At 32.0% G+C, this 16,321-nt stretch overlaps 1 protein-coding gene across 1 annotated transcript in view; it reads right to left on the bottom strand.

Annotated features, from left to right (window-relative positions):
- The window catches only part of LOC139518989 (uncharacterized), a 56,475-nt gene extending 40,356 nt beyond the window's left edge, over positions 1 to 16,119 (bottom strand). Inside the window, exon 1 of the mRNA XM_071310703.1 lies at positions 15,681 to 16,119. Coding sequence (XP_071166804.1) covers positions 15,681 to 15,777 — 97 coding nt within the window. The 5' untranslated portion in view covers positions 15,778 to 16,119. The remainder of the gene's footprint in view (positions 1 to 15,680) is intronic.
- Positions 16,120 to 16,321: the final 202 nt, after the last annotated feature.

Genomic DNA, 16,321 nt, shown 5'->3' with positions numbered 1-16,321 from the left:
CATGGTGAAACTTTTGGTACTGTAATTTTAGGGACGATGTTTGTTCAAATTAACAGACACCGACGGACGCCTAGTGACGAAAAGGGCCCACTTAGCTCTTTAGACCAGATTAACGAACATGTATTTGCTCTTACTAAACTATCAAGGCAAGTTTTGGTAATCTCAGTATTAAGGCGGTAAAGTGTCAATTTTCTCTGTATTTGATTCACTCGCAAGGTCAAAATCTTAAGTTGTTATAAACGGTTGGAATAATGACTAGATATCAATGGGTCTATATTATATCTTTAAACATTAATTTCATATCATATCATAAAAAACAGATTATATTTTTTATAACTATTTTACATATTAAAAAAAAAGTATAGTGACTAAGTAATATCCGATGCTTGATTTGATCACCTTGCTAAATATACTAAATTATCTTTTTGCCAACTCATTGTAATTAAGAAATTTAGTTGTTTATTATCAATAATATAGAAATTTTAAATAGTACTTCAAATAAAAATGGTTTCGTACATTGTATATCTTTTTTAAAGAGTTTCTAAATAACTTGTTACATATTCCAAAGCAGAAAACAAATTCAACGAAAGAAACATTTCTTTTATTATGACAACCAAAGATGGAATACTCAGTACATAGTTCCAGGAAAACCTCAAGTTCTATTTCTGTATTCGAAGATATGTGCTTTGATTAAATATTAATGTATAATAAATTATTTAATTTTACTGTTTACATGTAACTTGTATTATTACATGTGCCTGTGTAAATGTGATGTATATTTATTAATGATCTAATTATGCCATTATAATTTATGAATTATTAATTCATTTGTTTATGTTGTTTCGAGGACCATATTGATAGTAATTAAGTTTATAACTAGTATAAAACAAGATGTGGTATGATTGCTAATGCGACATCTACATATCCAAGAGCATCAAAATGAAGGGAATTTAAGCAACTACAAGCATGTTTTCATTCCCGAAATTAAGATAATTCATTTGATGAATGTAATCTTTAACTTCACAAATTAAATTTTTCCTTAATATTCAGAACATCGTTAATGTAATTAATTGAACATGGATAATGGGAGTGTTTAATGACCTTGTCCACATAAGTAAGTATCGCCTTGAACGCCTTGGTGCTCATAACTGGTTGTGCTGGCGATTAGAGGTTGCAAAACATCTGGTAGATTATGTGTACTGTAGGGTAAATTTTCGCCTAATTACTTAAGACATTTGTAAAATATAACGAGTCAATGGGAGACAGCAACACAACGACAAAAAAACCAACACATAATAAGCAGGAGTAAGGACGAGCAAATAGGTCAGGACGACGCTACTTCCGAAACATTATAACCAGTCCAACATCACAATATAATCAAGGCGTTTTCACATATATGTTATATGCACTGTTTTGTTGAATACAGTTGAAACCAATTATCAGTATTAGCTAGTGTCGTTTTTTCATCAAGCATATATTTTAATACAGTTGAAACATACTGTATCTAGATATCGTTGACTGGTGGAGCTGGAATTATTTGCCTATGTTGCCAAGACAGGTGCATGCATTCAACAGCCACACAATTATCAGTTTAAGTAGGATTAGTTGAATGAGAATTTATTTGTTGAGTACTCATTCAGTTCTGAGTACCACCAGATTGACATGCTGTAGAACAACTCGAGCGTATCTGGTTACGTGTTGTTATGCTATGGTATGGCTTTGAAATTAGTAAAGATGACTTCTGATAATCATTCCATCTGAACCATATTAGCATGTGATTTTAAGTCAAGGAAATGCTGCATCCTTACAAAAAGGTTGACAAGTTGATAGGCTACCCGGTTTTTGGAAAATTTTGGAAAGTACATAATCTACAACCTAGTTGTGAGTGGATAAAATTGAGAATTTAAATGTGGAATGTGTCAAAGAGACAACTCTACCAAAGAGCAGGACTAGGTACTAACCAGTCAACTCTTTTCTATTTTTCGCCTCCAATATGAAATAATTCGCATTTAGTATTAGATAAACTATTCCTTCGTAAACATCGACACTAATTATTGCGATGCCTAAATTTTAGTAGTAAGATCTAATAAACTAAAGATAAAAGACAAACTAACCCCGAACTCAAAAACCTAAATTCAATTTCAGTGCAATTCAAAAGTGCATCACACCTTCGCATTTCTAATTTAAATGCGATCAAACTAATTGTAACGGTATCAATTTATTGAACCAATACAGTTCTTTCCCCGTCTTGTATTTCAAAGTTTGAAATTAGAAAGTCAGGGATCGTAGACCATTACCCTAATTGTCTAGTTTCAGTATAGGAAGTAAGAGTTCATTTGTTCTATACCTAGTAAACAATTTTGATCAATCAACACGATGAATTGCTTCAATATGTCAATTTTATATTCAAAATATATAAAATACTGCAAAACTTTACCATCGCAGATGTAACTTTTAATCGCATTTTCGATGTTTAAGTAGATGCCGTGTCAAATTTCATGTGTTATTAGATTGAAAATCCAAAAACAACAACACTTGTTGTTCATTTTGATGTTACTCTGTTATTATTGAAACTGTACTTCTTAGACCTTTACAAATAATTCAACTATAGTTTATAATGACGAGACTAAATTTTAAGAACTGAAACTTTTGGTAACATATTTCACAACGAATCAAAAGGTAATAGACGGTTAAAAGTAAAAATATACAAATATATATACATATACAAGTACTCATCACATCCGTCTCGAGAAGAAAAAGAAAATTTGAAATTGACCAATACATGAAATCAAATGGTGCGAAATATACAGTTTTGACAAATTGAACTGAAAAAATGCTCTCCAAACCCTATATAGTTGTGTGTGTTACGTAATAACTGCAGGAACTAAAATCTGAGAGTCAAACATACCAACCAATAAAACCTTCAGCTTCACAGCTTTATGTTGGCGTTCACAATTAAACAGTTTGATAAATTAAGTTAATTTGAAACGTACAAATGACCTTTCAGCTTACTCCTATATTTGTCACATCATTTTGACAGTAAATATGACGATTATAGGGACAACACAACCATAAAAAGTGGTAAATATAGGTAATCAGATACTATTTTGAGAACTCAAGTATCTACAGGTATATCAATATGTGTACAGATTTTACAACTACACGATGGGTACATAATGAGTCCCTACATTATTGAATACAAGTATTTTGCAAACTATGCAGAAAAATACACCTGTAGCAAGAGCCTGCTCATTGTTTGGCCCATGTAACCTTTCAGTAAAGTGATCCTGGAAACCTGTATGGCTTGTAGCTATACATATACGTATCATAAATTCTGATATATGTATCAGCCATGAAATACAATTATCTTCTAACTTTAATCCGGCACTCACTGCTTTAACTACAGAAAACATAACATTCGATATAACCTCCTGTATTTGTAAAATCGTCTGAAAAACACAAAGCCAATGTTCTGATAACCACGATTCTGACTTGTGGTTTCACTGGACTTTGCCTTTTCATCACATGGGTGATTGTTTTGTCTACATATTTTTTTTTATTGTTTCGTACCAGTTGTAATATTCAATCGGATGACCTGTCATATATGGTACAAGTTTTTGGAATTTTGGATCCTCAATGCACTTCAACTTTGTACTTGTTTGGCTTTATAAATATTTTGATATGAGCGTCACTGATGAGTCTTATGTAGACGAAACGCGCGTCTGGCGTACTAAATTATAATCCTGGTACCTTTGATAACTATCTAGCAGAGAAAAAACAAATGCGTATATGAAGTTAGAAAAGTGAAACATATTACTGATGACTTGTTACATTAAATTGAGGATTCAATCTAAACTAGTATAAATAATAAGAGGTGTGGGTTACAAGTAAACGGAACAGCAACTAAATTATACAAATATCGGGGCTCTTTTCATAATAAAAAAAGCCCCGACAAAAATGGTCTTAAGCTATACTGAAATATTTATGACGAGTATTTTCTCTCGTAAGAGTAATGTGAAATCGTTGTGTCGTTGAGAATTGGTGGCATGTATACAACCTTTGAAATACTATACACTCCGAATTTCAGTCTTTTCGGTTCCAATATTTTAAAGGAGTTTCAGAGATTAATGTTTTTAAGCAGAATACAATATCGAAAGAACAACGATGGACGACAAACCTGCTTTAATTTAAGTTCGCGTTTGTTCAACTTTATATTGGATATTAAAAAAAATCAATCGCAATCGATTTAGTACATGCAATTTTCAAAACAGAAAGAAGAAGATCTCGGTCGCTTATATCTCATTGTTTAGTTAATTTCTATATTTGACATAATATAGTGGTTTTGTGTATTCTGCCTTAATTAGTTGCAATGTCATAGCATTATTGACCGGAAAGTCTGTATACAAATAATATTACCCCCTACTGAGTTTCTATAACTGACAAATCAAAGTGATTAGCTTCCATTCTAAGACATTTGTCTATACTAGGAACTATGTAATCCAGTTTCAATTGATTGTTTATGAATAAGCATCTAAACAATGCGAAATCGTTATAAAATATAAAATTTTGGTAATAGCAATAAAAATAAAGCCCAATCATTCACAATTGAGTCATATAAATGACGATAAATTACGGAACAATTATTTATTTGACCAGACTGCTTTTTTCCCTTTTAATATGAGTGACACATTCCCAATGTACGTAACTCATGTTCTAGTATTTCCATGCGTGACAGTCAGTACCAACCACTTTTACAGGACTTTAACGATTAGGAATTTTCGAAACATCCGGATTATTTTACCTCTTTAGTGCATTGTCCAATCGTGTAGAATCATCATAATATTATCATGTATTAAAAAAAACCCAAAAAAACAAACAAACATCTAACCATTTTCACTGTCGATCATTTGTTTGGTTAAATTGATTGTCGAATGACAGTCTTTTTTGTAAGTTTTAAATAAAAAAATTTAGCCAATGATTTTAAAATCAATTGCTGGAATAATTAACTTTCAGATAAATTCATGGGACATTGGTCAGATTCTCTTGATCCCACGTAAGGGTGTTTCACACAAAATAAAGACCATTTAAGCGAGAACATACAGTGTATAGTAAAACCATGTACTCTGCAAAAGATGTAAAACATAACAGTAAAATTGAAAAAAAATATATATGCATAAAAAAAAACATAACATAAATTCCTACAACAACTGCGGTGTTTTCCTTTGAAACAATCAATAACATTTACAACAGTTGCGGTATATCATGTACATACAAGAATAGCTATCAGCTGTTTACCAGATTTGATTCATTATTATTTCTTTTCCTAAAAGGATAACATGTTTCCCCCGTCATAACAGTGACTGATTGCATAGATATAGACAAATTATTACTCATGATAATCACTTGTGTTTTCTGGGTGACAGTAAAATCCCCACCAAACAACGCATTCAACCACATATTTAATTTTTCTACCAATCAGTTTATATTATTGACATTTTAATCGAAAAAAAAGAAAGATTAAGGTAATAGTTATTAACTACATTTAAATTAATACAGGCGGTTTCTCATTTTGTTTCATACAATTATAAGGTGCAAACATTTTGCGAGACTGTCTTCACGTATACTGTTCGAATTTTATAGTCTAATGGCAAAGGGTTGAAAGAGAGAAAAAAAACATATATATTAGAATACCATAAACATAAAACCTCGTGGCTGAACAGCCAATGAAGAATACAAATTTACAACACCATAATTGCACGTCTCAAAATATCGATTCAGAAAGTGTTGCAATACTCTGTACCAATTCCTATTAAAACAAAACTTATATCATCATTGGCATACATCAAACTAAAATAATGTCATGCAAAAACAGTCAATTTACTGCGGTTCTTCACCGTAGACATGTTCGGTTATCCAAGGCAACAAGGCATACCACTAGACGGAATCAAACGTTTCAAGATGAACAATTAGTTATATATATGCGTTTTTAATAGAAGAGCTTTAAATGGACTTAAAATGCTCCGTTTGTTAAAAAAAGTCATGGTCACTACAACTGCATGAAATATACATATGAATATAATGTATTGTTCTTTTATTGTTTTCTATGATGTATTGTAAACTTATTTTGTTGATTTATGTATGCCCTCAACCCCATTTGGGGTATAACTGTAGATTATTCAATAAACTATTATGTATGCATTTTATGTTGGAATGGTAAATAAAATGAACGAAATATGTGAATGTTTTCCAACGGAAGTTATGACACAAATATAAACTGCAATTTATGTTGATGCTGCAATCTATGTATCAAACCTAAACACACGTAATGTCAAGATGATGGTGATGGATGATTGTAAAACGCGTCCAGCGGCAAGTTAAATGTAAAGTCAGGCTGGTAACATATTAAAGTACTGTGAATATTAACCTGCTTTGTACTAAACCGACATGCTGAGTCGGATCTTATAACATGCTAGTTCACAAGGTGACAGCTCACAAGAAGACTTGTCACCCTTCCAGGAGACATTATTCTGCATGACTCCGAGCCGTCTTTATTCGTACTCGTTAATGCCGATTACTTATTAAAATTACAGCACATTCCAATTTTAAAGTATTTCGGTTAACCGGGTCATGGTTCGAACCTATGATTCCCCGCACTCGAGGCATACACGCTACCTCGAGACCACCGGGATGGTTGTAATGTAAATGTTGGATACGGAAATAACATATTGTTTTGATATGTTACAATAACATTTTTAATTAATAAGAATATAATGTCATTGATGAGCAGTGGGTTTAAACAAATGTTTACTACCACTAATAACACACTTCTTGATAAAACAATTTTCGAAGTTCAGATCTCGTCTTTTTCGGAAGGGTCGCAGCACTATAACACCTAAAACTTACGCATCCAATAAACATAATTTTAGTCTTAAACAATATTATCATTACATTACAATTATTAATTTAAAATGATTTAAAGATTTCCGTATACCGAATACTTTATTTCTCATAAAACTACAATTACATAGTTATAGAGAAAATACATAAATATAACTATAAGGTACAATTTTTACAAGCATGTGTGAACAATACAATGAAATTAACTTGGAGGACTGACTTTCACATTTATAACTTTGATAAATTTACATAGTTTTTCTAATATTACAATATTACATGAATTAAACAGTTGATCAAACTTATAGATATTAGGGTTAGACCAGTAGTATGTAGGTAAAAATTTCTTTCTTTCAAACATAAAAGATCCACAATTCATAATATAATGGTACTCGTCACCAATGTCGTTTGAGTCACAGAGACAGCAGATTCTGTCTTCTCTCGGTAAACTCTGCCACCTTCCAGACTCAATCGGCAAGTGGTGACTACCACATCTATATTTGCATAATGTATAAATGAATTTGTGAGGTAAAACAGAAAAATATTTTTCCAATTGAAAATTATTTTTAAAAATACGATAGCATAAAGTTTTAGGTGATTCTGCAACAAATGCAAAGCATTCTTGCTGAAACTGATCATTGAGTTTTTGCTCAATACATTTTGACACCCATTTGTCAGCAAACTGTGCATTCCATATATTGGACATACCACAATTATCAAAAATATTTTTAATATATGATATCTACTTAGTGTCTATTCCGTAATCATTATAATATTAAAATACAAGTTTATATAATACAGCAAAAATTTTACTTTCTTTTCCATTAAGAAGTCTACTTATGGATGTAAAAAAAAGCAATATATTCAAACCATTAAAAATCGTTTATCGCAATCTTTAACGTATTCATAATAATTTGTACATGCATGTGCATTTTTTCTTTCCTTTGGTTATAAAACTTTACTAACTAAGTGCAAGTAGTTACAGAACAAGTTTTGAACTTTGAGTACTGTTAAAGGTGTTTCATAACCATGATGATATGATCGTATAGTTTATATGTACATTTTTAACATCTGTCCATCAATAATAGAAAATGATTTACAAGCTATTAATTCCAAACTAGAACCAATTTTGGTATGACCTCTTAAATTTACGAATGTTGATGAACTGCTCGCTTACTATGACAATTTCATATTTCTGTCGACCTGCTTTTACTGAAGAGTTTGTAATACGCTACGGTAATGTTGGACTAGATTAACTTTACGAATAAACTCAGATTAGCATAGCAGTTAGCAGTTTTAGTTCATTGTCAGGACTATGGATTTGTGACGGTGTATCATCCTCAATGGCTTATTTTTAAAGGTCCCTTCAGGTAAAAAGGGCAACAGTTGTTTGAAATTAATATATAAGCAAATGGAGATCCTATTTCTTAAAAAAAAAGAAACAAATTTTGTTTAACAAAATAAAAAATAACAAAAAAAAAAATAATGAGTACAAAGAATTCAAATTCCGTCTACATTAATATGCGTTTCAAAATTCCAATCCGATGTTACAATAAAGTTGAAAGCTGATTTGAATGCCTAATTACGATTTCAATTTATTTAAAGTAGTAAACGAATACATCTTTTGAAAGTATCAATTCTTATTCAGTATTGTAATTTATACTATAAACCATTATAGTCAATCACCAGTAAATATGCGAACTATGGTGAAACGACATAAAGCATAACATTGAAATATCATTTGGTTATTCTTCCTTTTCAGGATTAATCAGTTTAATAAAATAGTATACCATACTATAGTATATGAAAAGACAACATAACTCAATGAACAACAGTCAGTCACTTTGATTTATAAAGATAGTCTGCCATATAATATGACAAATTAAACTTGCTATCACTTATTACTTCAAACACCAAAAACCATTATCACAAATATAAAAGTTGTAAATAGACAAATTATTCATAAAAAGTAAGTGCTATATATATTCTAATTTGGTACAGTTAAAACAACGGTGTTACAGTGATTGACAGCACCAAATCTTATTTTCTCCACTGGTATGAATAACATTAATGTGAAGGTCACATTTGTAATAAAACGACCGTCCAGGTTGCCGTCATGTTCCAATGACAGAATTTATACATGAGCTTCTAGAAAATTTAACGAAGTTATGTTCTGTTATATAGATGACTTGTGATTGCATCTATCCAATTGAGCTTGAAATATCGGATGAGAAGATACAGTTCTGTTTACATCTGAACTTATATTTACTAATTGTCAATTGGGATCGATTGAAAACTTATTTAATAAATGATTTGAACATCCCCGTTGTGAGCTTTCCACTTTTGTGTAGAAAAATTTATTGTCCCAACACCTGTGCATGTTAACTAGTATATTTTCCTGAGTTGAGACGATATTTCCAGGCTAGTGGTTATTGCAAGATTATTACGGATATGTTTGACTTTTCGTGGCCGCAATCCCTTCCTCTTTACCCTGATTGTTTAATTACCGAATAAGATTATCAGTTAAATTCTCATTGCAGTGACATGTGCCGCTAGAGGAAAAAGAATTGCTAAACCCTAGGGATCACTCGAGTTTATGACCAGTTTTGTTTAATCTTTTCTTTCTCTTAAATATTAGTTTATTTTTTTCATCTTATTTTCATTTTGCCCATGGCGATGTCTGTATTTACAGGATTTCTGGGTTTTGTTGTCTACTTTGGTTCTTCTTGTAATATCAATTTTACTGAAACCTTTGCTGCCAAAAATACTTATAAAAATCTCAATATCTAACAAAATTAATCCTGTCTTCGCAAAACCAAGAAAATCTGACGACAGAGGGGAATTATCAGTTTGCTTTTACTAATATCATCATAAGTTAATAACACGTCTTACACCATATAAGTAGAAAATTGTGTTAAAGTGTCACGAACACCTAGAATTTGGTGTCATTAATGATTGAGAACATGTGATTCTTAGACTCAATCTCTCTTTGGTTGATATATAGTGAACAAAAGAAAAAGAAATTGATGAAATATATAATCTATCAACATAAAAAGAAAGAAAAGTTCCTATATACATATATATATATATATGCGAAAGCAAATTTACAGATCTAACATTGTTGGGTTGATGTTTAGACGAGTTGTATATATATATATATATATACAACTCGTCTAAACATCAACCCAACAATGTTAGATCTGTAAATTTGCTTTCGCAAATTTTTGGTTCTTCCCTCGCCGGGATTCGAACCCATGCTACTGTGATATCGTGACACCAAATCGCCTGCACTGCAGCCGTCCCGCTAGACCACACGACCACCTGGGCTCTCAAAAAAAGAGCTTTCGGTGGGCACGTGTTACCTTTCCACGTCAGTTTTAATCTAGCGGCGTACTACAGTACATGATATATAAGGCATGAAGATGTTATTGTTACAGATCAGCTAAATTATCTATAATAAAGGATCCTACAAATTAATGTAAGATACAGTCACAGAAAATAATTATATTCATAAGTACGTCTGAGTCAGTGACAACCCTACAACAGATGTATCTATAGTCTGTGTGTCACCAACTACAAAAAGGGCGAACTATTGAAAATTGTTTTTTGATCAACCGAACTATTGAAAATTGTTTTTTGATCAACCGAAGAGCGAAAACATACTTTTAAAGAACATTTTAAGGAAAAAATAAATAAAGTGTGACTTTAATGCGATATAAAAAAAAACCACCTGATCATGTGATTAATATGGATGCTAAACCGAGGGAAAGGTCTAATAGCAATACACGAGGTGTGGAAAATACCAAAGACTAACTGACAACGCCATGACTGACCCCCCCCCCCCCCCCCCCCCCCCCCCGGGAAACGGCAAAATGACAAACAAAGCTCAATGCAACAGTTACAGTCTACAAAAATAATATCAATGAACACAAGTTTTCCAACACCAGTACATTTGTTTATACAGAACAGAAGTAACAGAGAAAACAGTTTTCTGGTGTATGACATGTTCACTGATGTTATTCAACATTCCTCTCTGTCCTTATATAATATTATTACAATCAACAGATCTACTGACGTGTCAAGGACGTTATAAATATTGCCATAAGGATACAAAAATATCATGCCATTTTTAACAGTATTACTGGCCAACAAATGTTGTATAATGGCATACATTTTATATGTAAAGGTAGAGTAGATGTTTTACGATCAGTTATATTACTTAAACCAGATTTAACAGACGTTAACAAGCGTGATCTCGTCCAACAGTTGATGAATATAAACAAGCTTGTCCTTGTCCAACAGTTGAAGAATATAAAGAATGCCAATAGCAAAGTAGTTCATACCGAAGAAAATACAGTACTTACAAGGCCTAAATCTTAAATTGGGTCATTATTTTTTGAAATGTGAAAATAAACTTTATAAAATGAATATATTTGCAAACGGTAAAGCATGTTTCTATGTATGGCTATATTTTATTTTTATGGTAACGCAGTGATTTGTTTTAAGGTTCAACGTATATAATACATAATTCAGGAAATAATTTATAAAAGTTTTAAACACCTTGAAAACATAAAAATGTTTTTAAAATGACAAATGAATTAAGTTGAAATGAATCAGTAAAATAAATGATGATGTATGTTTAATACAAATTAACTGTATTTGTTTACCAAAAATGTTTTATTTATGATGGCACACTGTCAAACATACTAAAATCAGGCTAAATAATATTGACGTCGTAAAACACAAGTTAATACAGGATGCACAACATTACAAGATAAACAATAAATTTAATGACATGCATTCTTCTTGTTTGTACATCCAGAGTCATAGCTACAGGATTTAACCTTAAAAGTAAATGTCGTTAAACGATTTCCAAATCAATCATCAGAGAAAATTAGGACCTGAATTCTAGACGGTTTATCCTGTCGGTAAAAAAATTACCAACCATTCCACAGTAGTTACAAAATAAAGAAGATAGCAGCCTCCATCCCTATACTTTTACAAACACAGACGGACATGATTTTAGAAACGATTTACGGATTTTAGGAACATTGTAATTATTCATTTCTGATTGATATATCAAAAGGGTTGACATGACCTGACCGTCTACTAAATGAATATGAACCACCTCAGTGGGAATCAGTCCGACCTTTAGTGCGGGATGTTCAAAGTTCAATGATCTATGGTGGGTTAAACTTATGATTTGCTTCTACTGCGTAAATGCAAACATAAGAAAATGTGGTATCAATCTATCAAAAAGACGTTAGCAGATAATTTAACACCAGTTTAAGGGCAAAGAATTGTCAGCATGAGGAATTCTGTTCCGTGTAGCAACCAGTTTTCTAGGGGCAATCACTTTAATTTGAGCTCCTAGATCGGTGCGTGTTTCTATATTACACTTTAGGGGATGACATAATTCGTATTTGTTTGACCATATACAACTTATAATCGTCCTCAATATGGTTGAAAACTAGAGGTATAGATATGTGAAAAATTAATGTAGGGAAATAGTGTTAGTCGTCTTACGATGATAAACAAGAATGTGCCCCAACTACACGGATGCCCCATCCTTACTTTCATTTTCTATGTTCAGTGGAACGTGAAAATGGGATAAAATCTCTAATTTGGCAATAAATTATAAAGATCATATCACAGGAAACATGTTTACTAAGTTTCAAGTTGATTGGACTTCAACTTCATCAAAAACTACCTCGACCAAAAACTTTAACCTGAAGCGGGACAGACGAACGGACGAACGAACGAACGAACGCACAGACGGACGACCGGACCCACATACCAGAAACATAAAGCCCATAAATGGGACATAAACACATGATTGAATTAACATAGTACATAATGACCAATTTTAAAATCGTGACCAATATCAGTACTTAGCCTCGCTTACAGAGTAAAAAGAACAGACTTTTATAACGAGTTCATAACTGTCAATACCAAGAGAACTGGGGTAAAGAAATTTTTGACCTTGGTCATATATCAACCGACATTAAAACCATTGCCAACGTTGGGTGTCTGTTCAGATGTGAGCAGCCACGTTCTGTCAAAATTGGGAAGTAAATTCAGATGCATCGCTTAGAGGGGGGTGTCAGGCTATTTGTACGTTAAACAACCAGGTGCTAAAAGGCAAATTTTCTGTCCCCATTTACAATTCCAAATTTTCTAGTGGCAGTCCCAATGTCCAGATCGGCCTTATCTGTACCTAACCTGTCTATGGTAATGATGGTTGGTTGTTCTCGTCCTGTGCATGCATGTAATACTTGCCACTGAACGATAAGCAAACAGCAATCAATCATTACCACTGGTTATTATAATATATTTCCTTAACTGTAGCAGTCAGAATGTAAATTAGCTGAACTACAATACACTTTCGCCAAGTCTCATATGGTAAAAAAAGGCTGACTAATTTGCAACAGTGCTATATGGGTTTCTTGGGCGAACAGATAAAAATAAAGAGCCTGCATATCTCGATTTCCTAAATACATATTTGAGATACAATAAAGGCCAACAGTGTAAAGGATTTTGCCAAAAAAAGAAGAGAAATCAATATTTGAAACTGTTTCAGTACGCACGATACTGACGGGTTTTATATGTTTACGATAAAGCACCGTGTTGTTGAATGAGTTAAAAAAATGTTTTTGGAACAATGCAATATTTTCTTTCAAATATTGTTTCCCCAACTCATTTGCTTATATGCCATTAATCTGGGATATGAACATGCTAAATGGATATGAAGTTTGTTTTTTGTTCAAGATGAAGCTATTGGAGTTCAACTTGAGGCGTTTAGCCTGCATTTTATTTATCATCTGGAATTATTTTAATCTATTCCACAAGTTAAGTGCAACATATTTGAGTCATGTATCTATCCACAATAGACCAATTAATCGTATATGAAACAATAGATATCAATAATCATCAATCATATAACGATATAAAGATCTAAAAACATAACTCCTTTGTATAGTTTTTGGTTAGAATGTGTGCAAATACATAATAAAAGAAAATCAAGAGTGCAATGAACTTATTGTTGTAAACATGTGATTTGTAATGCGCTAGGTGTTGTAAGAATTGACTACGACATCGAATTCTGATAAACGTTAAAAGGTATGTCAGTTGAAAATGAAACTCAAGGATGTACAAAATTTAAAAATGTGTATACCATATAAAGTTCCTAATTGATCCCCCATCATGAAAAGCAATATGTTTTACAGTTTCTGCATTTCTTTCTTTCTTTTAAGTAGCGAGTTATATAAAATGCAATAGTTTATGAACCGAGAAACACCTAAAGCTTTCAGCTATCTTACGTTGAAATGTATCCTTTTAAAAACGACTTTTAACTTTTTTTATTTTTGCTTTCTTTGAACGTTCATTATCAATTGGACGATTGGATACACAAAATACAAATAGATTACTGAAATAACAGCATCCCATATGTACACTATGAAAAGAACTGTTCGTAAATTTCGGCACGGTGCCCGATGACGTTTTCTGTATTTGTCTTCCTCAGAAACGCTCAGACCTAAAAAATTGAAAGCCAGGGATGTGTTCATAATTACTTTTTCGTTTAGGAAAGCAGGTGTTTAGACTTCTTACTTTTTGGATTATGTAACTTAAATTATAAATAACAACAATCTGCACGTTTTCTCAGAATTTGCAAGAGTGTTAGTTTTTATATTAACATTATAGATAAACATTCAATATTTCGACAGGGCAAATGCTTATATGTTATAAAACAATAGCTGTCAGTAATAAGGAATCCATCATAATATATAAATGTATATAACCAATATGAATATATTTGTCTGAAAACGTGTTTGTTGAGTCCATCTCGTTAGAATAATTTGCTTGTCCAAAACTCTCATTATAATTTCAACTATTGCTTAATCGTTTGGGTTTAAGACATTTATCTGTTTGTTCACTAAAGATAGTTTCTGGTATCAAATATGCAGTTGTTTCGCGAAGCCTCGTCAACATTTTCAAAAAGGGTATTCACAAGTTGTGTGACAGTTAACTTCACTTACATCATGCGGTTAAATCATCGTATTCATAGAACTTATAGCGGAAGTAGTTATAACATGGAATTATTAATGCGAAATCCAGTTATCTAATGCGTTTCATTAAACAGCTCCACATAACTTTAAAACAGTTGCAACTAAATTCACGAAACAAGATATTCAAATGTGTTTTAACAACTTTGGTAATATTGCCAAACCTTACCAGGTAAAGAGTGCACTGAACGTACATACCATCATATTCAATGAAAAACAAATATTTAAATAACATATTGGATAATCTTCGTCTTTGAATCAAGTTATCCTTACATCTATAGAAGCTTTTTTGTAATTTGTGACACAATGTTGCCCTTCCATGAAAATAGTTCAATTATCTCCTTTTATATATAAAAAAAAACAAAAAACAATTCTCCACTTCCATTCTCAATTTTAATGTTAAGATGCGGATTCAGGATTTACCAAAAAGAGGGGATAACTAATCAACGTCTGTGGTGGAACATGTATAGTCTATGCATTAACCTTATACACAGCTCCATCACAAGGGGCGCCTCCTAATCAACCTCTGACATTATTGTCTCCAGTTCTATAACCCCTCCCCTCAGTTGAATTAACAAATTTAACATAAGCAATAAAGACACAAGAATGAGTCGTTTGAGACATACAAGAAAGAGAACAGTCTCTCCAGCACCACAACATGCATAAATAATAAAGATTAGATGCAAATATAAAACCGCAACTTAATAGGACATAATGTCTTACCTTGTGAAGAATTTTTAGCATTTGTATTATGTAAAATAACTGTCAATACAATCACAATAACTATTTGTACTCTAAACAAATTTGATGAGTAATCCATAATGTCGATATATATATTTCATTAAACGGATCCAATTATGATTCTTATTCTCTCATTATCATTTGTCAATAATCACAAACTATTCTTAATCTTTAGAAGTTTACAAATGACCATAGGTATACAGTTTTCACCTGTAAACACGTGCTTTATCCAGGTGTGAATCAAAGCGGAACGTTTTAACTGTTATGTCCTTTTACGAGTATGTATATGTATCTTCACTTTTGTATCAACAGAACATCCATATCATATTTGATAAAAGGAAATAGAAAATAAATTAAATAATTATGTGTTGAGTAGCTTTGTATTTTTCTTAAGAAGTAAGAATGATGGTCGTAGCCTATAGCCGAGATGAACAGGGATCCATAAGACAACTGTCAAATACTATCAATCACTGAACTCGTCATGTTGGGCCTAAAGGCATTGTATTACGTAGTTTATCGCTTACCTTTAATACTCATAAATGATTTGATTGGAGAACTATAATATGTTTTATTTGATAATTAATACAAAAACAATAATATCGGACATGTACACTTGTAAAAAC

Source organism: Mytilus edulis, chromosome 4 (assembly GCF_963676685.1).
Source record: "Mytilus edulis chromosome 4, xbMytEdul2.2, whole genome shotgun sequence".
NCBI classification, from domain to species: Eukaryota; Metazoa; Mollusca; class Bivalvia; order Mytilida; family Mytilidae; genus Mytilus; species Mytilus edulis.
The sequence above is the reverse complement of the archived record's forward strand: the minus strand, read 5'-3'. Positions and strand labels throughout refer to the sequence as shown.